The sequence below is a fragment of the Pongo abelii genome, chromosome 5, assembly GCF_028885655.2.
Source record: "Pongo abelii isolate AG06213 chromosome 5, NHGRI_mPonAbe1-v2.0_pri, whole genome shotgun sequence".
Taxonomy (NCBI): Eukaryota; Metazoa; Chordata; class Mammalia; order Primates; family Hominidae; genus Pongo; species Pongo abelii.
In genome coordinates this window covers 9,814,154-9,841,837 of record NC_071990.2, presented here as the reverse complement: position 1 = coordinate 9,841,837, position 27,684 = coordinate 9,814,154, and the positions used below count along the sequence as shown (strand labels likewise).

Here is a 27,684-nt window from a genome sequence, read left to right as displayed (position 1 = left end):
TTTTGTATTTTTGGTAGAGACGGGGTTTCACCATGTTCGCCAGGCTGATCTTGAACTCCTCACCTCAGATGATCCACCCGCCTCAGCCTCCCTAAGTGCTCGGATTACAGGCGTGAGCCACCATGCCCAGCCTCATGGTGAATTTTTAAAATTGCACTTGGGAAGTTTTTCCTTTTCAATTTCTAACTTTCACTGAGGTTATTTCAAAACTAAGTGGAAAAGAAACAAATGTGATTAATTGTATACATTATTGTTTAAGCCAGGCATAGCTATACTTAACTTTAAAAAGCAGAATTGACAATATTGAGGAATACAACCCTGCTTTTCCCTCTTTCCTCCTGGGAGTTGTGCATTACGGTTGTTTCTGTACTCTTGCTAGACGTCACATGGTGGCATCTTCCAAGGATGCAGATTGGCTGCTATGATGCTTGTGTGAACATGTGCCACTTAGAGCTCCTTGGTGGTAAACAACAGAAACCATCTCTTACTAATTCAAGCAGAAGGATTTCATGAGCTCTGAGATTCAATAGTGGAAATGGGCAAAAACCGAGATACCTACGGGTACAGGAAGTTGGAAACACAGTAACTGTCCCATAGCAGGAGCAGTCTGGTTTTGATACAGCTCTTAACCACTGTAATGAATAAATGCCAAGTGTTCTTTCCATCCTTGCTTCACTTATCCAAAATTCAAAGTCTTAGTGGGAGAACATTTGATTGGCCATGCATAGGCCACTTGCTTGCCTCCTGGCTCTATCACAGGGTAGGAGAAGTAGGTTCTGTCAAGCCCTCCTTGGCTTCTGTAGTTGGAGAGACGAATCTGGAGTTACTGGGCCATCAAGACTGTACACAATGAAACTAAGAAATTGTGATGCCATTAAGGAGGGGAAATGGATGCAAGACAGCAAAGACAGATAAGCCAAACAAAAATCTGATAAGTGTTCCTATGGTTGATATGGCTTGGATTATTTACTGACTGCTGCCTCTTGCTAATAATGTCACTACAACATGAATGAAAGCAGAAGTGGTATATGCATGATTAGTTGGGCATAAAGTAATTTATTCCACATTTTGATCAGAAGTTAGATATGTAAAACATCAAAAATGCTTTATGTGTCTCTCCATTTCTTTCTCCTCATTCGTTGAAAAGCATATTTACTGAACATTTTCTATTTTTCAGGCACTATGTCAGGTATGAGAAATATAAAAGAAAACAGAAAAGACATAAAGGATTTCTATGTTTGTGAAATATATTATGTCAGCAGAGTTGCATTGAGGGTAACTACAGGCATACCTTGGAGATATTGCGGATCTAGTTCTAGACCACTACAATAACATGAATATCACAAAACAGTGAGTCATGTAAATGTATTGGTTTCCCAGTGCATTTAAAAGTTATGTTTACACTCTACTGTAGTCTATAAAGTGTGCAATAGCATTATGTTCAAAAATATGTATGCACCCTAATTAAAAAAATACTTTGCTGCTAAAAATTGCAACAATCCTCTGAGCCTTCAGTGAGTCATAATCTTTGCTGTTGGAGCAAAGCTAGATGTTGATGGCTGCTGACTGGTCAGTGGTGGTTGCTGAAGTTGGGGTGGCTGTGGAAATTTCTTAAAGTAATACAACAATGAAGTTTGCCACAGCAATTGACTCTTCCTTTCACAAAAGATTTCTCTGTAGCATGCGATGCTGTTGGATAGCCTTTTACCCACAGTAGAACTTTCAAAATTGGAGTCAATCCTCTCAAACTCTGCAGCTGCTTTGCCAACTAAGTTTATGTAATATTCTAAATCTTTTGTCATCATTTCAAACAATGTTCACAGCATCGTCACCAGGAGAAGACTCCATCTTTAAAAACCACCTTATTTGCTCATTCATAAAAAGCAACTTCTTATCCATTCAGATTTTATCAGGAGATTGCAGCACTTCTGTCTATTTCAGCCTCTACTTCTAACTCTAGTTCTCTTGCTATTTCTACCACATCTGCAGTTAATTCCTCCACGGAAGTCTTGAACTCCTCAGAGTTACCCATGGGGGTCAGAATCAATTTCTTCCAAACTCCTGTTAATGTTGATATTTTGACCTCCTCCCATGAATCACAAATGTTCTTAATGACAACTATAATTGTGAATCCTTTCTAGAAAGTTTTTAATTTCCTTTGCCTAGATCCAACAGAGGAATTTCTATCTGTGGGATGCTTACCTTTATGAAATGTATTTCTGAAATAATTAGATTTGAAAGTCAAAACTACTTGATCCATGGACTGCAGAATGGATATTCTGTTAGCAAGCATGAAAACAACATTCATCTCCTTGTGCTTCTCCATCAGGAGCTCTTGGGGACCAGGTGCGCTATCAATGAGAAGTAATATTTTTAAAAAAATCTCTTTTTCTGAGCAGTGGGTCTCAACAGTGGGCTTAATATATTCAGTAAAACAAGCTGTTAACAGGTGCTCTCATCCAGGCTTTCTTGTTCCATTTATGGAGCACAGACAGATGTAATGTAGTTCCTAAGGGCCCTAGGATTTTCAGAATGGTACATAGTATTGGCTTCAACTTAAGGTGGTCAGCTGCATTAGCCCCTAACAAGCGAGTCCAACTGTTCTTTGAAGCTTTGAAGACAGGCACTGACTTCTCTCTAGCTGTGAAAGTTCTAGATGGCATCTTCTTCCAACAGAAGGCTATTTCAGCTACATGGAAAATCTATTGTTTCTCATAGCCACCTTCATCAATGATCTTAGCTAGATCTTCTGGATAACTTGCTGCAGCTTCTGCATCAGCACTTGCTGCTTCATCTTGCACTTTTCTGTTATGGAAATGGCTTCTTTCTTTAAACCTCACGAGCCAGCCTCTGCTAGCTTCATTTTTTTTCTTCTGCAGTTTTCTCACCTCTCTCAGCCTTAACAGAATTGAAGAAAGTTAGGGTCTTGCTCTGGATTAGGCTTTGGTTTAAGGGAATATTGTGGCTGATTCCATCTTCTATCCACACCACTAGAACTTTCTCCATATTAGCAAGGCTATTTTGCTTTCTTATAATTAATGTGCTCACTGGAGTAGCACTTTTAATTTCTGTGAAGAGCTTTTCCTTTGCATTTGCAATGTGGTGGTTGGGTGGGTGCAAGACTCCTAGCTTTTCGTCTGTCTCACCTTTCGACATGCCTTCCTCACTAAGTTTAATCATTTCTAGCTTTTGAATAAAGTGAGAGATGTATGACTCTTTCTTTCACTTGAACACATAGAGGCCAATGTAGGGTTATTAATTGGTTTAGTTTCTATATTGTTGTGTTTCAGGGAATAGGGGGCCTGAGTAGAGGGAGAAAGATAGGGGATAAAGAGAATAGCTGGTCAATGGAGCAGTCAGAACACACACATTTATCTATTAAGCTTGCTGCCTTATATGGGCATGGTTTATGGTGCTGCAAAACAATTATAAGAGTAATGTCAACTGTCACTGATCACAGATCACCATAACAGACAATGTAATGAAAAAGGTTAAAATATTGAGAGAATTACCAAAATGTGACACAGAGACATGAAGTGAGCACATGCTGTTGGAACAATGGCATTGATAGAGTTGCTTGATGCACGGTTGCCAAAACCCTTCAATTTGTGAAAAACGCATTATCTGCAAAGCACAATAAACTGAAGAGCAATCAAACGAGATGTGCTTGTGTTTAGATTACAGTTGATCAGGCTCGGCGCAGTGGCTCACGCCTGTAATCCCAACACTTTGGGAGGCCAAGGTGGTTGGATCACTGGAGGTCAGGAGTTCAACACCAGCCAGGCCAACATGAAGAAACCCCATCTCTACTAAAAATACAAAGATTAGCTGGGTGTGGTGGTGCATGCCTGTAATCCCAGCTACTCAGTAGGCTGAGGTAGGAGAATTGCTTGAACCCAGGAGGCGGAGGTTGCAGTGAGCTGAGATTGCACCACTGTACTCCAGCCTGGGTGATAGAGGGAGATTCCACCCCCGCGCCCCCCCAAAATAATTACAGTTGATCAATTCAGATTCATCTGGCACTCTCAAACACATAATATGTGCTCATATACAATTTTTACATCTATTTTATATGTTTTATAAATAGCATTTCTTTTATTCGATGAATATTTGTAGATATATGGGCAAAATAGGTATGTGTAGATATACCATAATGGTATAATTGGGATTACAGTTTAGTTAAGTTAAGCCACGTTCAGTTTAGGACTGAGCACATCCGAGGATTTGTGGATTAAAGTGGCCTAAAATGAACACAGCCTTGCAATGAAAAAACTGAGACAGAAATTTAGGTTTTCTGATACATCAATGATGTGGTCAATATCTTAGCAGTTGGACCCCAAAAATGCTTTCTTTTTTAAAATTAGTTCCCTTTAAATATTGGGTGAAATTAAAAAAAATACTTTTTGGCCATCATAATAAGAAGCTGTACAATATTAATGAAATTTCATATTAAATTCAAACTTTACTAAGCCATCTTTTGCCACCATTCGACTAGTTCATTTGTTGCATTTTCATTTTAAGAAAGACTAAGATGCCTCCTGGGAAGAGACTAATTCTAAGGAAAGAGACAGTCAGGCACACAAGCTTGATCTCATGCCAATATCTCAGGGCCAGAGAGGAAAGGTAATTTTGATTACAATACAATGTTTGCCAGTCGTATTGTCCTGTGGTCTAATCCTCAGGCATTTATTCTTGGGAGTTAGTGGGAGGGGCTTGAAGTAAAAACTGAGATCTCCATCAGTTGTAGGGGGCCTCTGTGTAACATGGAGGAGCAGCATGTGGTGGATAGGAGCTGGAAGATGACATATACCGGACACCTTCGCTTAGCATTGCTGATGGAACATCAGATGGACAGAGGTGTGAGTGCAGAACCAGGAAGACATTGGAGAGAATGTGGCATGGCCTGCAATGGGCACCAGCAAGAATCAGTGTTAGAGGCGGCAGTAGTCAATGGAGGTGACCCCAGCAGCAGCTCTGGCACTGACAGGATGCCGTCCATGTGGTTTTGTGGACTGGAGGTGCCACCAGTTGTTTCATGATGGATGTGGAGACGCTCGTGGTTTGAAGAGCATCATGGTCAGCATAAAATCCTTGACAGCAGGCAGCAATGCTGAAGGCTGAGAGTAGGGAAGGAAAATGGCAGACATTCCAGAGATGTGGAGAAGAATGAGTTCTGAGCATATGTGATCTCAGGACTTAGATCTTTCTGGAAGAGATGAGAGGTAGTTAGAATAAAGGATAGGGATCCATAGTGGTTGTGCCTGAGGTAGAGAAATCCTGGGTTAGGGTAATAACTGTGTCCCTAAATTTACCTTGAGACCACTATGGCCCTTAGAAATACACATGTACAACAATTTGTAATAAAAATAACATAAGCACTTGTGTTAAGTGCATAATTCAAATTGTCTGAGCAAATATGTGATGAGAATTGTTTTTCCCAGTAGTGCACGTAGCCTAGATTATTTTAGAAGTGATATTGTATAAAACTGTTTACATTGTTCTCATTTATAGCTGTTTTTCCCTTAAGATGGAAAACAAGTGCTAAATAAAATTGATAGACCATTTACAATTTTTTTTTTGCTTTGAGACATTTAAACAATTATTAAGAAAAAGAAAATATATAGGAAAATCATTTTCTTTAGTTTTATTGAACTGACCTGGATTTGTGTCTTCAGAAACCATTGGGGTCCTAAGTGATTTGAATCTCTTTCATTGATTTGGAAGGCTAAAAATAAATCCTCAGGAAAGCATCCTTTTTACTGAAATACAGAAATATTTTATATAGATATTAGATGTATAAAATATTTGGTCAGTTTATAAAAATAAATTTGTTTCCTTTCCTCTTTCTTTTTAAACAACAACAAAAACAAAACCAAAAACAAACGAACAAAAAAATGGAACAGCAGAGTTCCAGGACAATGTTTGTCCAGTTGGAGGAGCATTTTAATGAACTATTTGAGTTTTGGAAACGTCAGCAGAATAGGAAAAAACTTTTTTTTTTTTTTTTCTCAGAGGAACTGACTACCCCCAGGTAATCAGACAGATTTGCCCAGGAAATTAGCAGAATATCTGTTTGTGTTGTCCTTTTCTGTTTCTGTTAATGCTAAAATTGATGCCAGTGGTGACACTTAACTCTTAAACATAGTTATTTTTATATTGTCGCTTCAAATCCACGTTAATGAAACCTCCAATGTATCATTTTGCAAACAATGTTTTATAAAATCTGCCATAGGTCATTGAAGAAATAACCTTTGTAAGAATTATTTTAACATCCAGAGACCTTACTATTCCAGTTCATTGATGACAGACGGATTCGTACATTTAAACCAGTGGGTTTATGTGTCATTGAAATTTATATACCTTTAAAATAAAAATGTGAGCACAAGAATCTATATGATAGTAAAAAGGATGCTTAAGAATCTTAGAATCATAGAAATGGTAAAACTGGAGATCATATAGGTGATTATTTAGAGGTCCAATGACTTTCTTAATATAAGCATGGCTATGTATTAAAAAAAAAAAACTGAGAAAGACTTCAGTTTTCCAGTATATTAGTGATGCAGTCAGTGTCTAAGCAGTTGGTCAGATTACCGAATTGTACCTACCTCTGCTTAAATATTACATAAAAATTTCAAAAGGACTTTTTTTTGCTACTAGAATATGAAGTTTCACTATATCAATTAAATTCCATATAAATTTCAAACTTCATTTGTCCACCATTTTAGCTGGAATTCAATAGTTCCACTTTTATTTTTATTTTATTTTTTTGAGACAGAGTCTTGCTCTGTCGCCCAGGCTGGAGTGCAGTGGCACTGTCTCAGCTGACTGCAACCTCCACCTCCCAGGTTCAAGCCATTCTCCCGCCTCAGCCTCCCGGGTAGCTGGGACTACAGGCATGTACCACGATGCCCAGCTGATTTTTGTATTTTTAGTAGAGATGGAGTTTCGCCATGTTGGCCAGGCTGGTCTTGAACTCCTGACATCAGGTAATACAACCTCCTCAGCCTCCCAAAGTGAATAGTTGCAATTTTAGTATAAGAAAAATGTTACTAGAAAAGTTTCTCATGACCTTAGTATTTTATGCTTTCGGCATATGTTTTCTATGCTTAGTATTTTATGCTTTTAGCATAATTTAGATTAGTCTTTAATCTCCAAATAATTTCGTTTAGAATTTCTTTTGGACACTTTGTGTTTGCTGTCAAAAACAATTTAATAGGAAATAAGCTTTCTTGGGCCTTCAGCAAGTTGCTTTAAAAAATTAAATCAAGTTAAAAAAATTAAGAAAATAAGCTTTCCTTAACTTTTATCAGAATAATTGACCAAAAACCCAATATAAAAAGAAAAAAAAAAGGGAAGTCCTGAATCCTTTGCTTCACAAGATAGATTTTGTCTATAAGTTACAAGATTTTTTAGAAAAAAAGACTATTTTGTTTAAACTAAACCCAATAATCCATTATATTGATTGTTTCGTATTGAAGTATGTTTCAGTGTGATGAAAGACACTATTACCGGAATGAGCCCTTAAATACAATACATACATATAAGTAATCTTAGATCCATGAAGGACATGAATTGTTAAATGAATGAAGGCAAAATTGGAAATATTGGAGGGGTGATTGATATCTAAGATTAGGTACTTCATAATTTGAAAGGCAACTTTCCAAACTCTACACATTAACTTATTTACATGTAAGGTAATGTTGTCAAGCTTCAAACTAGCAGGAAAGAAACCCTACTTTGATATGACTTTTGGGGAACTTTTAAATATGAGAAAAAACAATATACCTATACTTAACGTTTGAATTACCGCAATTACTTACGTATTGGAAGCATCTTCCTGTTTAGAAGTTAGGGACACACTTCAGCTCCTTGAGGATTCTAGGTCCAGTGAGCACACGATGCATGAATGCCTTGGGGTACTGTGGGATAAAGCCTGGCAGTGGTTAGCCACTCCACAGCACTCCAGTGGTTTGCAAGTTAAAGTGCCTCATAATTTACCGTGAGGGGAGGGCCTTAGGGGAAGAAAGAATATGGCTCAATTAATTAGAACTTGTTAGCAAACTTCAACTGTTATCCTATTTAGATTTTCACATCACCGATATATCAAATACCCACAAGATTTGGGAAGGAAGGAAGAACAAGCAGTTGAGAAAGCTAATTTGTCCAACATGGTACCAGTTTTTGAATATTCTGTTAGCAGCTGACCAATTTTCACATATTAGCCTTTCTATAAAGAAGAAGATGGCGAGACACAGTGGCACATGCCTGTAATCCCAGCACCTTGGGAGGCTGAGGTGAGAGGATCACTTGAGTCCAGGAGTTTGAGACAAGCCTGGGCAACATGGCAAGATTTCTCCCTCTACAAAGAATAAAAAAGTTAGCTGGGCATGTTGGTGCATGACTGTGGTCCCAGCTACTTAGGTGGCTGAGGCGAGGGGATTGCTTAAGCCCAGGAGTTTGAGGCTCAAGGCTGCAGTGAGCTATGGTGGTGGCACTGCATTCAAACCTGGGTGACAGAATGTGACTCTGTCTCAAAAATTAAAAAGAAAAGAAAAATGGTATAAATTTTTCTTCTATCTCTGACTTTCTGTTTTTAGTTATGTTGTTACTCGTATGCCTTTCAGTTTGGGTTTCTGAGTAAGATTAATAATCTTGATGACCACCTATAGATTTCTATGAAAGTCTAATATTAATTAATTAATTATTGAGTGTTATCTGGAGCTTTATAAAAGGTTTTGATTTGTTATCATTATATCTTCAAAGTGGCTATGGTTGGTATTTAGAAAAGTTAAATGATTCTTTATGATTATATGGTTGTTTACCAAGATGTTATTCTTATTTGAATAACATCTTCTCTGTTCCGAAAGATTTTAAGTCAAATCTCTTGTTTTCATGGCATGAGATCATATTGCTGTCAAATAATGTGTATGCAACATAGAATTTTTTCAATAACTTTGGCACATATTTTCCTTATTTTTCCCCAGTTATGCTTTGGCCAAGATTTCTAGGAGAATGTTAGATAATCAGATTCATGATGGATATCCAAGTCACAGTTTGCATTTTTGTGACTGGTTGTTTTGTGTGTTTGGTTGTTTTGTGTTGTTGTGTTTGATATTTAGTACAGTGAAGACAGTTTAAGATAACTATTTTTTTGGTTGTTTTTTGGTTGTTGTTTTGTTTTGATATTTAAGAGTTAGTTATCTTAAACTAAGTCTTCATTGTACTAATTTTATTGAGACTGGATAAAGAAAATGTCCATGTACACCATGGAATGCTGTGCAGCCACAAAAAGGAATGGGATCGTGTCCTTTGCAGGGACAAGGATGAAACTGGAAGCCATCATTTTCAGCAAACTAACGCAGAAACAGATAACCAAACACTACATGTTCTCACTCATAAATGGGAGTTTAACAATGAGAACATATGGACAGAGGGAGGGGAACGTCACACACCAGGGTCTGTAGAGGGCGGGGTGAGGGGAGGGAGAACATCAGGAGAAATAGCTAATGCATGTGGGGCTTAAAACCTAGGTGATTGGTTGATAAGTGCAGCAAACCACATGACACTCACATATCTATGTAACAAACCTGCACGTTCTGGACTTGTATCCTGGAACTTAAAACAAACAAAAAAAAAGCTATTTTTTTGGTTGTTTTTTTGTTGTCGTTGCTTTGTTTTGATATTTAGTACAATGAGACCTTAGTTTAGGATAACTATTTTTTATCATGAAGAAATATTCTTGTATTTTTAGTTGCCTTTTATTTACAAAATATTTGTAAATCAACTTTATAAAAATAGTATTTGGAATTTAGTATGGTGCAGTGTGTTTAGATTTGACATTGTCCCTATTCTTCTATATTCTAGTGTAGTCCCCTGATTTCTACTTATGTTTTTATATTTATGTAGACTTTCTGGCCCTGTGGACCTTTAAGCTAGAGATACTTGTATTGGATTTTCAAAGTAGGAAAAATATGACGTTTTCCCAAATTTATTTATAAAGTTCATAGGAATCAAATTTAATTTTATTTTTCCAGGCTTCATGGCTTTGAAAAGAATACTGTTCAGGAGAATGTCCTCTGTGGTAAAATTTTGGTGCATGGTTGTAATCATAAAATACAAATTGTTTAGTTATTTAGTTTATAGTATATTACAGAAAACAGTTATCGGCGAGGAAAAGCTGAACTGAAGCAGGTGGATTTATAGGAAAAGAACAAGAATGGGGCCAAAAAAAAAAAAAAAAAAACTCCTGAGAAACACACAAATGCATTAGGTTTTTCTTCCTCTCTGGCTAATGTAGCTGATTTGAAAGGAAGTGATTGCTTCGTTGAGTCAAGGCACTTAGATGATTGTTACTAACCTTCCTCTGGTGGGCAATTTCATTCTCACTCTTATAGCCCCCAAGGAACTGCATGGGTGCACACTAGAGGGTTTCCTGACCAAAGTTCATGTACAGTGTAATTTAAGTAAAAGCCCTGATTGTGTTCTGTGCTGCTCTGAGTTAAATGATAGGAAAACCTGATACGTGTGGAAGGGCAGAAGGCAAGTGCGTGTGTTTTCCTCTCCTAGTTCAAGAAAAAATAGCACGAGAAATGAATTAACTAATGCGATTCTAGACATTAAACAGCTAATACTAGGAAGTTGGAAGCAAAAATGGAGTATCAAGAGTATTGACAGGACCAATTTACCGATTGATTGGTTTATATATCACATCTGATTGCTTCAATGTAGAACCATACTTCAACATATATATGTGTATACACACACACGGGATTGGCATATATTCATCTGAATATTACAAGGAGTTAAATATCAGCCATATTAAAATCTATTGTATTTGTATTGCTAAATGCCCTACTTTGAATTTCTCAGTGGGTCTGTTAATTTTCCTGTGAGATGATTTTAGATATATCCAAAAGCATACTCTGAATGATTAGGACATTTTAGGAATTGATTCTATTAGCAATCTACCTTCTGGTAATATACACCATATCCTTAAAACTATCCTACTTTATTAAATCCTGACCCTACCCAATGAAAGGCAGAAAAAGGAGCTACTGTTATGATGGAGTCCATTGTTTCTAAATTTATAACAGGTTCCATATCTTTACTCTTCTAAATTCTACCTGCTGTGTTTAAATTATTGGTTTATTAATTCAAGGACTAGCAATAGAAAGAAACAATCATTTTAATATTTGAGAGAGTGTTTTTATTTGATTCATAGGCTGATTTATGTTATGCAAGCAATTAGAAGAATAGCTTATGAAAATAATAATAAATACATTATAGCTTTACTTTCTCAATTGTCTTGAAAGCATAGTGGCTTAATCCTAAGTGGCATCCTTTGTTTGAAACAAAGGTAGAGGCAAGAGATGCAGCCCCCACCCCTTCCTGGGGGTCTGACCATCCTTACCTGGCACTATTTTTTCTCATCACTTTTCACTATCTAATAAGCTGTAAAATATACATATTTATTGTGCTTATTCTTCCACTCACAGAATGTAAGCTCTGTGAGGAGAGAGATTTTTGGGTATTTCATTTTACTGCTATAGTCCCATAATAAGCACTCAGTAAGTATTGGTTGAGTGAATGAATGAATATGAAACATCGGAAGGTGAAACTGTACAACAGTGCACTAAGAATTTCAGCAAAAGCATTAGTTAACATTGATTCTGGGGCTAGTGAAGAAGTTTGGGCTCCCTTATTCACTTTATTAAATTGTGGCTTTAGGAGGCCAAGAAAAGTTGAGGAACATCTACCAACAAATTGTGCTTCCCATGACTTTATGCCCTTGAGACTTTTCTCCTTTGCCTAGATGTCAAAAATTTCTTTCCCCTGTATTTCTGACTGGCTAATTCCTAATCACCTTTCCAAAAACTTATTTACAGTAGCCATTCCTCCAAGAAGTCTTCTTTGACACCCCCAATATGGGGTAGATGCTTCTCTGATATTCTCAACCAGAATTCCATTCTGTAAATCATACCGGATTGTATATGTTTAGCTTCTTTCTTCTCCCCTGCTCTGAAGGCAGGGGTCATAGTTTTCTTGTTGTTGTTGTTGTTGTGTGTTTTTTTTAAATTCAGACAGTGCTCAGTTCCTAGAAGGCACTCAATTAAAAATAAAAGTGTGGGGGTAGGTGGTGATGATGGGGAGGAGAGATGGGCTGGGGGAATAGAGAAAAAATAGGAATAAAAGGTGATGAAAAGTTAATTAATCAAGAAAGAACATCTAGCCAATGAAAGGATTAGGGTATTACAATAGGTTTCCAAGAGAAGTTTATTTAACTAAGTAATTCAGATCATACTATAAGCCAGCTAATATTCTAGGCACTGTGGCTGCTGCAGTGAGCTAAGAGATAATGTCTTTGCATTCACAGAGGTTATATTTTAGTGGGGAAGACACACAATAGTTGAGTATAAACTATATTTGTAAAACAATGCCCAACAGAATGTAAAATTAATATAAAATGCATTTAAATTATAAAAATACATAAATTATAGATTTGTATTATAGTATAGAACTTGGGGATGTTTAAAGGACTTCAGAACTAAGAGTGTCAAAGCTGTCTCTTTGCTCAGTGACCTCAGAATTCTTTCCTTGTAAAATGCTGTACATGGGATCCCAGAATGGGAAACGCAAAATGAATCCCTCCAGGAGTGGTATTTGTAACTTAATATGTGTACATCAACCCACATGAAACGCAGAAGGAACAATCTGTGTAGACCTTAAAGGGCCCTGCTTTCCAGTTGTGTGTGGAGGCATCGAACTCTGAAGGGAAATGGTGATCTGGAAGGCTCCCAGGGTGCAGGCCTGATTCATGTGCAGCTGGACAAGACCTCAGCTTCTCCACCGACAACAGGGAAGCAAATGGTTTGAGAACGTAAAAACTAAATACACTACTCTAGACTTTTGGTTAAACATGACTTAACTTTTTTCACCCTCCAAGGTTTTGATTATCTTGGTAACATTTACTAGTCAGTTATAGAAGACAAATAATTTGAGTTTTGTATTGGATTGGAGAAGCTTCCAGACTGTGGGTACCAGTAGTTGATTGACAATATAAGGACTATGCTACCATGCTTGTGCTAATATAGGTGAATTATTTTACCAGCATATGGAAGGGCATAGTTAGAGTATCACAGTGCTTTGTGGTAGAGAGAAAAAAAAAAAACAATTACAGTGAATGAGGAAGAATGGTGTTACTGCAGTACATAAGACTTTGATTACATACCGCCAGGATTCATATTAGCCTAGTAGTTGTTGACAGATAAAGTAACAAAAATGAAACTCATTTATTTTTTGCTTATTGAGACCTCAAGGTAAAGCAGATTTTCAGTTTTTGTGCTTACTGCATTGATAGAACAGAGACCGCCACAAAAATGTGTCAGCCCAGAAATAGAAATTAAACCTAGGTTCACATCAAAATTTCATTTAGCCTTGGAAAAGGAGCTGCTGTTTGGATTACTTTTGATCCTAAAACAAATATACTAAAGAATATCACAGTATACCTGGTATGTATTAACCCTTCCCTGTGAACAATACTTTCAAAGTTGTTTTCATTCTACAAGGCTTTATTTCTTTTGCAAAGTTTGAGGCAACTTGAATTATCGTCAGAGTAGGGTTCATTTTGCTGAATGCAAATTACTAGCCACAGACATATACATTTCAGTCTGCAGGAAGTATGAAACTAGATTTGGAAAATTAATAGCAGACCTTTTCCTCTATTACAAAGTTATACCTCATGCTACAGTTTGGTCATGAAGATAAGGACAGAGTAAGTGGGAGACGTGATGTGAGAAATTTTGGTTAGTGGTGTTGAGATTGTTGATGTGTGTGGGATAAATTTGTGGCTAAGTCATTTGTATCTTCCCTTCATGTTACTGAAGTTGACATAAGAAAGATCTATAAGGAAGCCTCTCTCTTTTCTTTTCCTTCCTTCCCACTTTTCTCCCTCCCTCTCTCCCTTTCTTTCTCTCTCTCTTTCTTTTCACCCAACTAGTAACATGTACATTCTGCTGTAGTTTTTCATAATTAAGATAGTACTAAATTGCCTGTGGAATTCTGGATGCAACAACATGATACACTTAGTGAAATATAAGTAAGTAAATATAATCATCAGTGAGTTCTACACATCATTATAATCCAACTACTTCCATGTCATGAGTATATCCTAAAAATAATTTGGCTTAAGTTTTTTATTATTATTCTAAAGTCTACATTTGATAATTTTCTCATTAACGTTTTAGCAACAGAAAGATAGCATGAACTTATTTCTTGAATTACCTTTTCTGACCTTTTGCAAGATGATAATTACAAAAAAGGGAGGCCTGGAAGACTTGTAAAAAAATTAAGCTTATAAAAAAGCTAAAATGGTCCTTCTTTGCTGGTGTCGATTTCAAAATTAACATTTTGGTTCATGTGCTTCTAATAATCACTGACCCTTACCTCGTGTACTTTCCACAGGAAATGAATACGGCAGAAATTACTTTGACCCACTGATGGATGAGGAAATAAACCCAAGGCAGTGTGCGATGGAGGTCAGCAGAGAAGGTGAGCTAGAATTAAGTATGTAATTTTTGTGTCAGAATATTCTTTTCCATTCATGAAAATGAGGTGACAAAGATCACACATGCAGTTCCATTTAGATTTTGCAGCTTACAATTTAAATGGTAGGTTTTAACCACTAAAAACATGATGGACAGTGAAGGTAATTTTTCATCAAGGACAGTGGGCTGGTCAGATAGAAGAAGCAGTGATGTGCTTTCATCTGATGATGCTGTGAACAGTTTGATGCCATCATAAGGCACATGAATGTGTCTGAGGAGCGTCATCACCTTCAAATGTATCTCTGCTTTTTGATTTTAAAATGAGCATTCTTCGACAAATTGCATCTAGCATGTGGGATTTCCATATCCTGTGATGACTGAATTTCTTTCCTTGAATTCATGGAACTACCACCTAACTTTTGAGAATTACGAAAGGGAAGTGATATGATAACAATTTCCTCTTCTATAATCTCGAATACTAGTTGTGGTTCTAAAATAATAATTCAAAATTGCTCCTTAAGTGCATAATATTATGCATATTTTATAGTTTACAAAATAGGGTTTTTATAAAGGTTATTGATGAGATATTGACCGTGACAAATGTTACTTAGAATCAGCTGCAGTCCAGATCATATCCCACAAGTGGGTGCCAGTCATTGAGTCTGCACTTTTTAATAAAAGACTAGGGTAAATTCTCACAAAAAGGACTCAAGCATAGTGCAAAGGTTATTTTATAAAGTAGCTCTCAATAACCTATTTAAAAGATGCAGAATCCACAGATATTATCAAAAGACCTATGTGCAAGATAAGACAAGGACTTAGTCTCAGAGTCAGTTTTCACTGGTAGCTCAAAAGCCAGGGTGGATGTGAGGCTGGAAAAGTTCAACCTTCTATTCACCCAAACACACTTGGAGGGTAAGAGGCAATTCTAGTGATTTCTGGGGAGGGGTGTTGATTGAATTACCACTGAAGTCTTTTAAATTTCTTAGGAATCACAATATATAGTTATATTTGGTGGAATGTTTATAATGCGAGGACTCCCTCATTTGGGAAAGGTGCCTTAATAAGTTGTGTTCAATGAATAAGGAATGGTTCTAACTACAGATAGGTAAGTTTTATAAAATATTGCTGGTCACCTTTTCCCCTTCCCTAGTCAGTTATTATTGTCGGACTCCTGCAGCTAACATGGGGTTCCCCGTTTCAGAGCAGGAAGCTCTTTCTGTGTATTTACCTGCAGCCAGCTCTGTGCTGGTGTGTGCTGCCGGAGGTGGGGGCTGACCCTCTTGCCAGCTGCAGGTTCCATCTTTCTAATGAGTCTCCTTTCTAATGAGCTCCTTCGCAGTTGTTTTTTATTTCCTCCACTTCCTTCTAATTGTCTTCCCGCTTTTTCATCTCTTCTGCTTTCATCATTTCCCCTCATTTCTTCCTCAGTGTTTTTTCCCTCTTCTTTCTGAAGTTCCTTCTTAACTACAAGATACATTTTATATATATTGGAAACAGTTTTTAGATTTATTTTGAGACAGGATCTCACTTCCTTTACCCAGGTTGGAGTGCAGTGGCATGATCACGGCTCCCTGCTGCCTCAACTTCCTGGGCTCGGGTGATTGTCCCACTTCAGCCTCCCGAGTAGCTGGGACTACAGATGTGCACCACTACGCCCAGCTAATTTTTTGTTTATTATTATTATTATTATTTAGTTGAGATGGAATTTCACCATGTTGCCCAGGCTGGTCTCAAACTCCTGGGCTCCAGCAATCCACTTGTCTCGGCCTCTTAAAGTGCTGGGATTACAGGGGGTAAACCACCATACCTGGCCTTTAGATTTCTTTTTCTCTCAAAATAGGTAAGGATTTATGTATCTTCATTTCATCTATCCATGTTCTTTGTTTCTCATGCTATGGCTTAGGAACTCATGGTTGAAAAATAGGCTTTCTCCATTCTCCTAGATTTTCTATAATTTTGTTACCCTGGAACCCTGTGTATTCACATGATATAAATGAAATGCAGTGGGCCAAATGTGACTGGTAAAAGATCAGTCTGCTATATATTTCTACCACCTTCTAGGGTGTTTCCGTGAACCAAAGGCCCACTCCTAATTGCTAAGCTCTACTCTGCTTATGGTATCAAGAAAAGAAAATATAATGGAAACTCTATGAGGGAAGGAATTCTATGCATCTTATTCATTGGTTGCTGTATATTCAGCACTTAGTGTCTCATACATAATATGTATGTGATACATATTTGTCCAAAACCCAATGAATAATGTAGAGTCCTGCACTTTTATACTAACCCATAAACTTCATGTGACCAGATACTAGATCTGTCAAGGTTAGTCTGATATTCATCATACAGTGAGCTCCATTTTCTAACATTCCATTAACAAAGATAACAAGTTCACATCAGATATTTGAAAATATTTTGGGGGAAAATAAGTATATTGCACTCTGACAAGGGTGTTTTGTGATGTGCTAACTTTCCCTGGATCATACCCGACTCTCTATAAACTGCTGTCATGATAGATTGTCTTTAAATTGGCCAGTTTCACCAGTGGAAATTAGTTTTTGTAAATCCATTTAAAGGGTCCTATTTCCAGAAATATTATAATATATATATTAATATATATAATATATAAATATATATAATATATAACATACTTCTATATTATATATTGTCACTTGTAATATATAATATAAGTAATATATAATATAATAATATAGTAATATTATACTACATTTTTAAAAAGAGGACATACTTGGCTGGGTATGGCAGCTTACACCTGTAATTCCAGCACTTTGGGAGGCCGAGGCGGGTGGATCACCTGAGGTCAAGAATTCGAGACCAGCCTGGCCAACATGGTGAAACCCATGTTCACTAGCTGGGCATGGTGGCATGCACCTGTAATGCCAGCTACTTGGGAGGCTGAGACAGGAGAATCACTTGAACCCAGGAGGCAGAGGTTGTAGTGAGCTGAGATTGCACCATTGTACTTCAGCCTGGGAAACAGAGTGAGACTCTGTCTCAAAAAAAAAAAAAAAAAAAAAAAAATGACGTATTTGAGGTGGGATCAAGTATTCACGGTCACTTGGGGTTTCTTCTGATAGTGGCTTCCACTGGTGAATTCCTTCAGTGTAAAAACACAGCTATTGACCAAAAGCCTTTTATTGGCCAGTTTTGAGATTCAGTCCCGTTGTCCAAGTGGTGGCAAAACATGAAACGTCTCAATCGTATGACAATATCTTTTGGAGTTGTAATAGGAGAACAGAAGAAACAAGAAGATGTGGGGATGCAGAAAGAGAGCTCAGCTCAGCACCCCCTGGTAAGATGAGTCCTCAGCCTTGAGTCTGCAATTCATAATGTCCTCTTTTTCATTTTGCTTGGTACTCACACCTGCACCATTACTCCATTTAGGGGTCAACCAGTGCTAATTAGCAATCTTTCCACTTTCTCTGTGGCATGGGGTTAGAGGTTATGCAGACACGTAACATCAGAGCTGTTGGGAGGGTCCCAGAGAGGGACAGTCTGAAACAAGCTGCAGTTCACAGCATTTCGTGTGGCAGAATTTTGGGAACACCCCAAAAGTCTTGCTTGCACCCATCTATCTTCACTTTGGTTGAAGTGGTTTTGTTTGTTTGTTTGTTTGTTTGTTTACAGGCTGGAGTTGCAGTGGCATGATCTCAGCTCACTGCGACCTCCATCTCCCAAGCTCAAGTGATCCTCCCACCTCAGTCTCCTGAGTAGCTGGGACTACAGGCACATGCCACCATGCCTGGCTAAATTTTGTATTTTTTGTAGAGACGGGGTCTTGCTGTGTTGTTCAGGCTGGTCTCAGACTCCTGGGCTCAAGCAATCTGCCTGCCTCAGCCTCCCAAAGTGCTGGTATTATGAGCCACTGCAGCTGGCCTGGTTGAACTCTGTTCTTATATTTATTTGTTTATAATCTATACTTTACTTCCAAAACAATTTGAGGTAGCCTACAATAGAAACAGAAATGCACATAATTATAGAAAAGTTCAAGTAAAGATGAAAGGGGGATTTGAGAACACCTGCAAAAAACACAGGACAATATTGTTACCATAATTAAGCACTCATTTTTACATTGAGCTTTTTGGAAGTAATGGTATAAAGAGAAAGATCATAAGTAGGTTACTTCCTATGTTTAATAGAAATTATACTCTGTTTTCAGTGTAAATAACCCACCACCACCATGATTTTATTTTTTACACTAATTTTGGAAGGGTAATATGATGTTCATTTGTATACGGTAGAGAGTAGAAATCGCAAAATACTTTATTATTAATTACCATTAAATGCCTTTTACTTAATATAGAATACAGATTTCAGTGCTACTATGTAGTAGGTGCATAACATTTTATTATTTTCCAATTTTGCATATGACCTGATGTAGGTAATAATAGCTTGTGGATTAGTCAGAGTTCTTCAAACAGGGATAACCACCTGGATGACCTTTTTGACCCTCTTCCAGAATAATGTTTTAATAATATGTGTGTGTGTGTGTGTGTGTGTGTGTGTGTGTGTGTGTGTATGTGTGTGTGTGTGTTTTGCAGGGGGTGACGACATGGCCTTAATGCTTTAAATTCACAAAAGAAATTAGAATCCCTGTATTTCGTACTATATTGCAATAGCACATATAAAATAGTCCAGAACCATCTAAATTTGTTGTTCCTTATACATAAATAGTAAAAAAAAGATATATAGAGAGTAGCTAATGGAAAACACTCATTCATTTTGATCACATGTGTATTCTATTGTATGTTTTAACAAACCAAAATGGCTTATTCTGAAATGACTCTTGAGTAATAGATGGCATAATTCATTGAACATGAGATCAGTTTTAATGGAGAAATATCCTATTATGCATGCCTTGCAATATACATTTTAAAATCATTGTTCTAATTATATTTATTTACAAAAGGGTTTTCTTTTTCAGAACAAGGCAGCATATTGACTAGAAATTGTGTCTATGACCCAGAATATAACTAAATAGCCATAATGATTAATAATTTCTTTTTGTAATTATGTTCGCATGTCTATAAATTAATGGATGAGAAAGTTATCATGCACATGTTCTTTTAACACTCCTACAAGATGACGACAGAATTTTCTATAATCGATTAACAAAGCTTTTTGATGAGAGCAGACAAGGAGAACCCCAAGGTAAGAGACCAATTATCTTCAATCTTTTGTTTTAACATTAGTTGTAAATTGATTGAAATGGTTTCTTGCAAATGCTCACCTATCTTTTCTAAATGTAACCATTCACTGATAACCTACGTGAGCTTTTGATGGTTGTAGATATTTAAATGTAGCTGAAGTTTAGGGGAATAGTAATTATGACCCAATTTCCTATAATTGCATACAATTTATAACCCTAAATGGTGAAAATGATTTAAGATTTACTGTTGAAGGATCTTAAAATGGCATATGGCGTACTTGGAGTCACTAATTTATGAGGCTATGTGCTACTCTTTTTAAAGACTGGTCTTAGCTTTTGAACAAATGCTTTGGGGTGGTAGAAGGCAAAGTATATTGTTCTCAGTATATTGTTCCTTAGTATGGAAATTCATATTTGCATATGTTAGGCTCTTTAAGTAAAACTTATTTTGTGTATTAAACTAAGAATTTAAAGGTAACATTTAAAAAACTCAATTCTAAATTCTTAGTTTAACGCATGTAAATTCATGCCAGAACCATATTATAGTTTTTACCAAAGAATTAAATATAAGTTGCTGTATATTTCATGGGGAATAATTCTATTTTTATTATGTTTTTACTGTGTGTGCTTAGTGCTTCTCAATCATTTTGTCTTCCTTATTATAATAACTCCTCAGAGCATGTAATAGGAGAGGGCTGATCATGATGAAGTCTTCTAATAGTTATTATTTCTATTAAATTTATGCTTAGACTTCATCATTTACTAGCTGTGTGACCCTGGACCAATTAATTAACCTTTCTTTGTCATTTTTGCCAAATGAACATATAACACCTGTCATATGGAGTAGTTATGAGGACTAAATTATTATTACATGAGCAGATGTGACACCTAGAATAATAAAGATAGTAACAGTAATCCTGCCGGTGAAAATATTAATGCCAGTTAAACATTTGAGTGCTTCCTAGGTGCCTGGAACTGTCCTAAACAGTTCTAAATAATTCACTTGTTTAAACTTCATAACAACCTTTAAAGGTTAGTCCCCACTTTTATCCCCATGTACAGTATAATACCCTTCAAAATTTTATTCCTGCTTGGGTACACCTCCCCTTTACTTTTTTGCTATCAGTTTGTGTGGTCAACCATTTATTACTTTTTGCCTTTATAAACAAAGCAAACTCAGTTTTCAAGCCAGCTCATTCTGAGGGATCCCAGGTTCAAATGGTATATTAGAATTATCCAGAGAAGTGGAATCCAGTTGGTTTGATAATATATAGAGAGGCATTTATTTTAAGAAATTGCTTCACTCCGCAGCTGGGATAGCAAGTCTGAAATCCTTCGGACAGGCTGGCAGGCTGGAGAATCAGGTAAGAGTTGATGTGAAATTCAGGCAGGAGTTGAAATTGCAGTCTCGCATCTGAATTCCACAGGCAACAGTCTGGAAACTCAGGTAGGGGTTGATGTTGGAGTCTTGAGACTGAAATGCGTGGGGCAGGCCAGCAGGCTGGAAATGCAACCAGAGTGTCTACGCTGTGGCCTTGAGACTGAATTCCTTCTTCTTTGGAAAGCTTCAATCTATATGTTTAAGAACTTCGACTGATTGGATGAGGCCTGCACACACTGTGAAGAGTAATCTGCTTTACTCAAACTCTACTGATTTAAATATTAATCACATCTAAATACACCTTCACAACAACATCTAGATTGGTGTTTGGGCAAACAGGTGGGCACCATAGCCTGGTCAAGCTGATGCTTAAAATTAAGCATTATAGATGGTTATGCTTAAGTCAGGCCTTTCTGTGTTCAGTCTAACTTCTGAGTCAGCAAACCTATTGAATACCTTTTAGTGCTACTGTTTCTTTTCCATTCTGATGGCTTTTTCAGCTTGGATCCTTTGAAACCACCCAAGTCACACATTTACAGATAGCATCTAATAGATCTTCAGAAATCATTTATGGACTTACAAAAGTCTCATAGAATTTATAGAAGAGGCGTTTTATGAACTATTTTATAGAAAAGGATGTAGCTGAGTCTTTGAAAGTATAAAGTCTTATGCAAAGTAATATAGTGCATCAGGGAGCAAAGAACAAGGCCAGTGGGCCTCTGGACACTGTAACTCAGTGCTTTCTCCAGCACGCCATCTCATTTCCTCCTGCAAAAGAAGCTCTCTTCTAATGATTCTTGTTAAAATTCTAGAATAGGAGACGTGGAAAATTTCGTATTATACCTTCCAGCATTTTTTACAGACTGGAAGAGGGAAGATCATTTTCTATTTACAGCATGCATCTGGCTAGATGAATAGATATCTTTTGTACATGATACTGTTTTCAGGTGATAGAGAAGTAAAGTACACATACCATTCATATAAATGCTGGCATTTCTATGCAAATAAACAAGGTAGCCCAAAATAAAGTGCCTCTGTGTGCAGAGCTCAGGAAATGTTCTCAGAGATCCTAAGGTGGGAAAATGAACCAAAGAGCTCTGGCTTCTTCTAAGCCTATTCATCTCCTAAACTGGTTACAGCAACACAGTGAGTAAGTGGTAAGACGTTGAGTAAACAACATGTAATATTAACGCACAGAAAAGCACAGTATCCACATTTCAAGATATATTTGGTAACTGGGAAAAAGGCTTAAATGTACAGCTGTACTTTGTTGAGTTTGTAAACATTATGGGATAAACAAAAGTGGTGGTGGTTGTTTTTTAATCTTCAAACTTCTGTGCTTTAGTTGTTTTCCAGTACATTAAATAGAAAATAATTTGCTAGTTGGTCGATTATGAAAAAACCAAGCTTTATTGCATATAAGAAAATCAGTGATTAGTCTATTGTGTGTTTAGTCAACATTAAATTGACAAAAACAAGTGGAATTACATGTGATTTTCTTGGGGTAAACAGATGAGAGTGGCCGGGAGGAGACTCTGAATTCTGAAGCACCTGGAAGTTCCCGTAAGAGTCACAAAATCCACAAAGAAGCCAGCGAAGCCACCACTGCTCACCTTGAGGAGTTCCAAAGATCTGCTCAGAAAAATATAATTCTGCTTGGAAGTTCTCCACTAGAACAGGTCAGCATTAAAAGTATATTGAGAAATGTAAGATAATCTCTCTTTTTCAAATGACAAGTTGAAGTGTCAGGCCTACACATGGTCTACTGATTTTGCTTACCAGCACACTCTTCCTAGAACACACACTAGTTATGACTTCACTGAGCCATTTCCTTATTTTTTTATACACATTGTAAAATGAGTAGGCAGAAGTTACACTCCTTATCGATATCCTTACCTATCCTGGATATTGATAAGGAGCATAATTACTGCCTACACATTTTACAAAGTGTATGAAATTTAGTTTGTACAATTTACTTTCATTATCTGGTTTTATTTTGTGTTAGAGAGCTTATTTCTAGCGTATTATGAATTAGTGATAATAAAACCTGAAACCAGCATACATTTACTTAGAAAAACTAAGAAACTGCTTGGACTTGTTTGCAAAAGCACTGTATTACTAAGCGAATATTCTAGCATTTCTAAAGTCACTATTTAAGGAACTTGGGCATTCTAACTGTTGTGACTTGTGCCACACAAGAGTCTTTAGCCATTGGACTATCTTGACTTCAGAGACAATCTGATTTCTCTTCTGATTTCTGTATCTGTAGGTTCTATTTATGTGTAATGTGGCATTATGTGCTCTGACCCACCAGACAGAGAAGTGATAAAAATACAAGAATCTTACATGTCTAGCTCCAGGCATGTGTGTTTGTGTGTGTGTGTGTGTTGTTTTGTGAAAGGTAAGTAGATTCAGGCTAAAGAGGAAAAAATTCATCAGATGAAAAAGTCTATTATCAATGAGATCTTTTATAACAACAGGTCACAAGTGGAGATATCATTTGCAACTTCAGAAGAGACAGGAATAGCTTAGGTGGGGGGGTGGGGGGATATCTTCTAATTTGGAGTATGGAAATTCCGTAAAAATGGTTCATATCTTCCTTTGTGCCACATAGGTCGGAATATTGTAGACACATTAAAGTTGTGTCTGTTTTGCGCTTTCTCAAGCAAATGACCCAAATTAGCAAATACAGCCTTCCTTAACAGAGCCACTTAGATGGCTCTGATAGTGGTTTGAATTGTGTCCTCCAAAAATATGCACACCCTGGTATCTGGGAATGTGACCTAATTTGGAAATAGAGTCTCTGCAGGTATAATTAAGTTAAGGATCTCCAGATGAGATCATCCTGAATTTAGGATGGACCCTCAATCCGATGACTGGTGTCCTTTTAAGACAAAGGAGAGAGCGATTTGAGACTCAGACATGTGAAGGAGGCAGAAATTGATGCATCTACAAGCAAAGGACCGCCAAGGATCACCACAGTCGCCAGCAGCTAGGAGAGAAAAATGAAACGGATTCTCCTGAGAGTCTGAGGAAGGCCCCACCCTGAGAACACTTTGACTTCAGACCTCTTGCCACCAGCACTCTGAGACAATAATTTCTGTTGTTTTCAACTATCATATTTGTGGTAGTTTTTAGGTGGCAGCAGTGGGCAATTAATACAGTTCCTGGGGTGGTTGATCTCACTGGCTAGGCTTTACTTCACTCATGTGTTAACCCTGCCACACATCTTTATGAAGACAGGGCTCTCAAAGGACATGGAGGAGAAAAGGATGCATGGCTCTACCTTTGCACATAACCCTTTTTAAAAACAATTGTGGCCAGGCACAGGGACTCATGCTTGTAATCCCAGCACTTTGGAAGGTCGAGTCAGACACATCACGAGGTCAAGAGCTCAAGACCATCCTGGCCAACATGGTGAAACCCTATCTTTACTAAAAATAACAAAAATTAGCTGGGTGTGGTGGTGCGCACCTGTAGTCCCAGCTACTTGGGAGGCTGAGAGAGGAGAATCGCTCAAACCTGGGAGGCAGTGGTTGCAGTGAGCCGAGATCACGCCACTGCACTCCAGCCTGGTGACAGAGTGAGAACCTGTCTCAAAACAAACAAACAAACAAGGCTGGGCATGGTGGCTCACGCCTATAATCCCAGCACTTTGGGAGGCTAAGGTAGGCAGATCATGAAGTCAAGAGATCGAGACCATCTTGGCTAACACGGTGAAACCCCGTCTCTACTAAAAATACAAAAAAAAAATTAGCTGGGTGTGGCAGCGTGTGCCTGTAGTCCCAGCTGCTGGGGAGGCTGAGGCAGGAGAATGGCTTGAACTCGGGAGGCGGAGCTTGCAGTGAGCTGAGATTGCACCACTGCACTCTAGCCTGGGTGACAGAGCAAGACTCTGTCTCAAAAACAAAACAAAAAACAAACAAACAAACAAAACAATTGTTTTTCAGATGTGTATTCTGATACATTAACAGTTCAACATTTCCATTTATTTATTTATTTTTGCACCATATAATGCTATTGTATGTGTTTCAATTTGCACCATGTTTTTGATCATGAATATGTGGATTTCTTTGGAATATGTGGCTAATATTTTTTATTTTATTTTATTTTATTTTATTTTATTTTATTTTTGAGATGGAGTCTTTCTCTGTTCCCCAGGCTGGAGTGCACTGGCACCATCTCAGCTCACTGCAACCACCGCTTGCCAGGTTCAAGCGATTCTCCTGCCTCAGCCTCCTGAGTAGCTGGGACTACAGGTGTGCGCCACCACGCCTGGCTAATTTTTGTATTTTTAGTAGTGATGGGGTTTCACCATGCTGACCAGGCTGGTCTTGAACTCCTGACCTCGTGATCTGCCCACCTCGGCCTCCCAAAGTGCTGGGATTACAGGCATGAGTCACCACGCCTGTGGTTAATATTTTTAAATCCTCATTCTGTACAAGATAAGTTGAGGCATTCTGTACAAGATATTTTAAATCCTTATTCTGTACAAGATAAGTAGAGGTTAATATTTTTAAATCCTCATTCTGTACAAGATAAGGTAAATGCTCACCTCTACACTATTGCGAGGCTATCATTCAAAGGCCAACACAGTGTCTAGGAGTTCAACACAAGAAGAACTCAAGCCTGCATTTTTACCACTTGTTAGTATTAGAAGACAGTCCACACATTCAGGAGAATTCCAGACTTCTGCAAATATGACCACGATTCCCTTTAAACACTGACATTTGTGATCCTATTTCTTCTCCTATTCGATATGTCTTAAATTATGTGAAATTCAACCTAAACTGACTGGCTAAATAATTGCAAGAGAAATCATGTTCTGACCCTATGAACACAGATTCATATGACAGATTCGTATGGGGGAAGGAGGCTGAGCTGGAGTCAGATCTCTGTTGGGGCCATGGCTTTGCCACTCACAGGGTGTCAGATCATAGGCAAGTTACTTAACTTCCTTGACCTCAGTTTCCTCCTCTGTAATTCACAGGAAATTAAATCTACCTCATTGCATTGTATGGAGGATGAGATGAGTCATCCATGAATACTCTTGCTCAAAGTAGCTGCTGTAATCAGGAGCAGGAGGTACTATAGAGAGCAAAGATTCTAAAACCCATTCTCAGGTCAACGCTCGCAATGTTCTTATGTTCACTGTGTCGGGAAGTTCCATGAACACACAAGGCAACATCATAAATAGGAAAAACCTTCAGATTTGGTGTTAGAACTCAGAGCTTTCATCCTTGATTCAGATATTTATATGAACTTAAACCTCGTTGTAAAATAGGGCTAAATAATTTGAACCTCTTATGGGTGTGTGGGGATTGAGATGTGTCCAAGTGCCTGGCAGTTAACATTTTATTTTTCTTTCTACTTATTTTCTATATTTGTTGAGACCATTACCTATTCTTACTTTTTATTGCTGTTGTAATGGTGAACTGATAATTACATAAGGCAAGTTGTTTAAATGGAGATGTGGGCCATCCCAGCTGGGGTGAATGTTGTTCGCTGAGTCTCTTCTCCTAAACTGCTTATCTATAACTAATGATTTATATGGTGACTGGAGTGATTGCTTCTCATCCTAACATTACAGAGCCTTGTTGTGGTGGAGAACCTGGGATGATAGAAGAATTCAGATTGTAAAAAGAGATGGGGCCCTTGGCTAAGGTTACCAAGTGGGACTGAGCTGGGAATTGTCTAGTACAGAGGTAACTATTTGAACACTCATTAGATTTAGAGATCCTGATAGTTGATGTACATCTTGGAAAAAATGAAAAATCTCATATTTATGTATATATTGCATAGCGAAAGGATGCTGTTAGTAAACTTTGTGAAATTTGAGTATCCAAGCACATCTACTGTGGGACCCCCATTTTTTTTTCCCATAGAGTAGAACATAGAAAAATGAAGAGTTTGCCTTCTCACTTTGCAAAAGCATTGTGTGTGGTTGTATATGTGTATGTGTATATGGTTGTGTGGGTGCATGGATGTCTATGCCTATATGGTTGTGTTTTTGTATATGTGTGTGTGTGCATGAACGTGGCTGTGGATATGTATGTTGGGACAGAGAGTGTTGCAGAGCCCAGTGGGACTGGCATCACTGAATTCCCAAGTATCCAGCATAGAACTGATGAGAAAATCACTCTGGAGTCGACCTTTAGTGAGCAGGAGTGACAGCAATGTCAGCAGTGATATAATCATTCCTGAAGCTATAGGAAGCATTAGCCAGGACTAATATGTGAGCTAATGTAAGTCACCCACTGAGGACTCCAGAAGTACCTGGAGAAGGAGAACTTCTCAACTAGCTGAGGTCTCATGATAAAGGCAGACGTAAGAGCCCATGAAATCTGGCCCTAGGTAAGACGAATGTGATAGGTGAACATGATAACCACAACACTACAAAAACTTTAAAAAATCTGGTCACTTAATGTGAGCGCTTTTTATTGCACAGGTATCAGTCTACATGGGATAGGCGGGTTCTGTAAGTACCTTGAAAAGGTGCTATGGCTGATGCTTCCTGTCTAAGGCCATCGAGGCAGCAGGGTATCACCTGATATGGTTTGGGCCTGTATCCCCACCCAAATCTCATT

At 37.7% G+C, this 27,684-nt stretch overlaps 1 protein-coding gene across 1 annotated transcript in view; it reads left to right on the top strand.

Moving 5' to 3' along the window:
- The window catches only part of LOC100447304 (uncharacterized), a 257,321-nt gene that overhangs the window by 24,084 nt on the left and 205,553 nt on the right, over positions 1 to 27,684 (top strand). Inside the window, 1 exon segment of the mRNA XM_054557073.2 lies at positions 14,461 to 14,547. Within this exon segment, the coding sequence (XP_054413048.2) occupies positions 14,461 to 14,547 (87 nt within the window).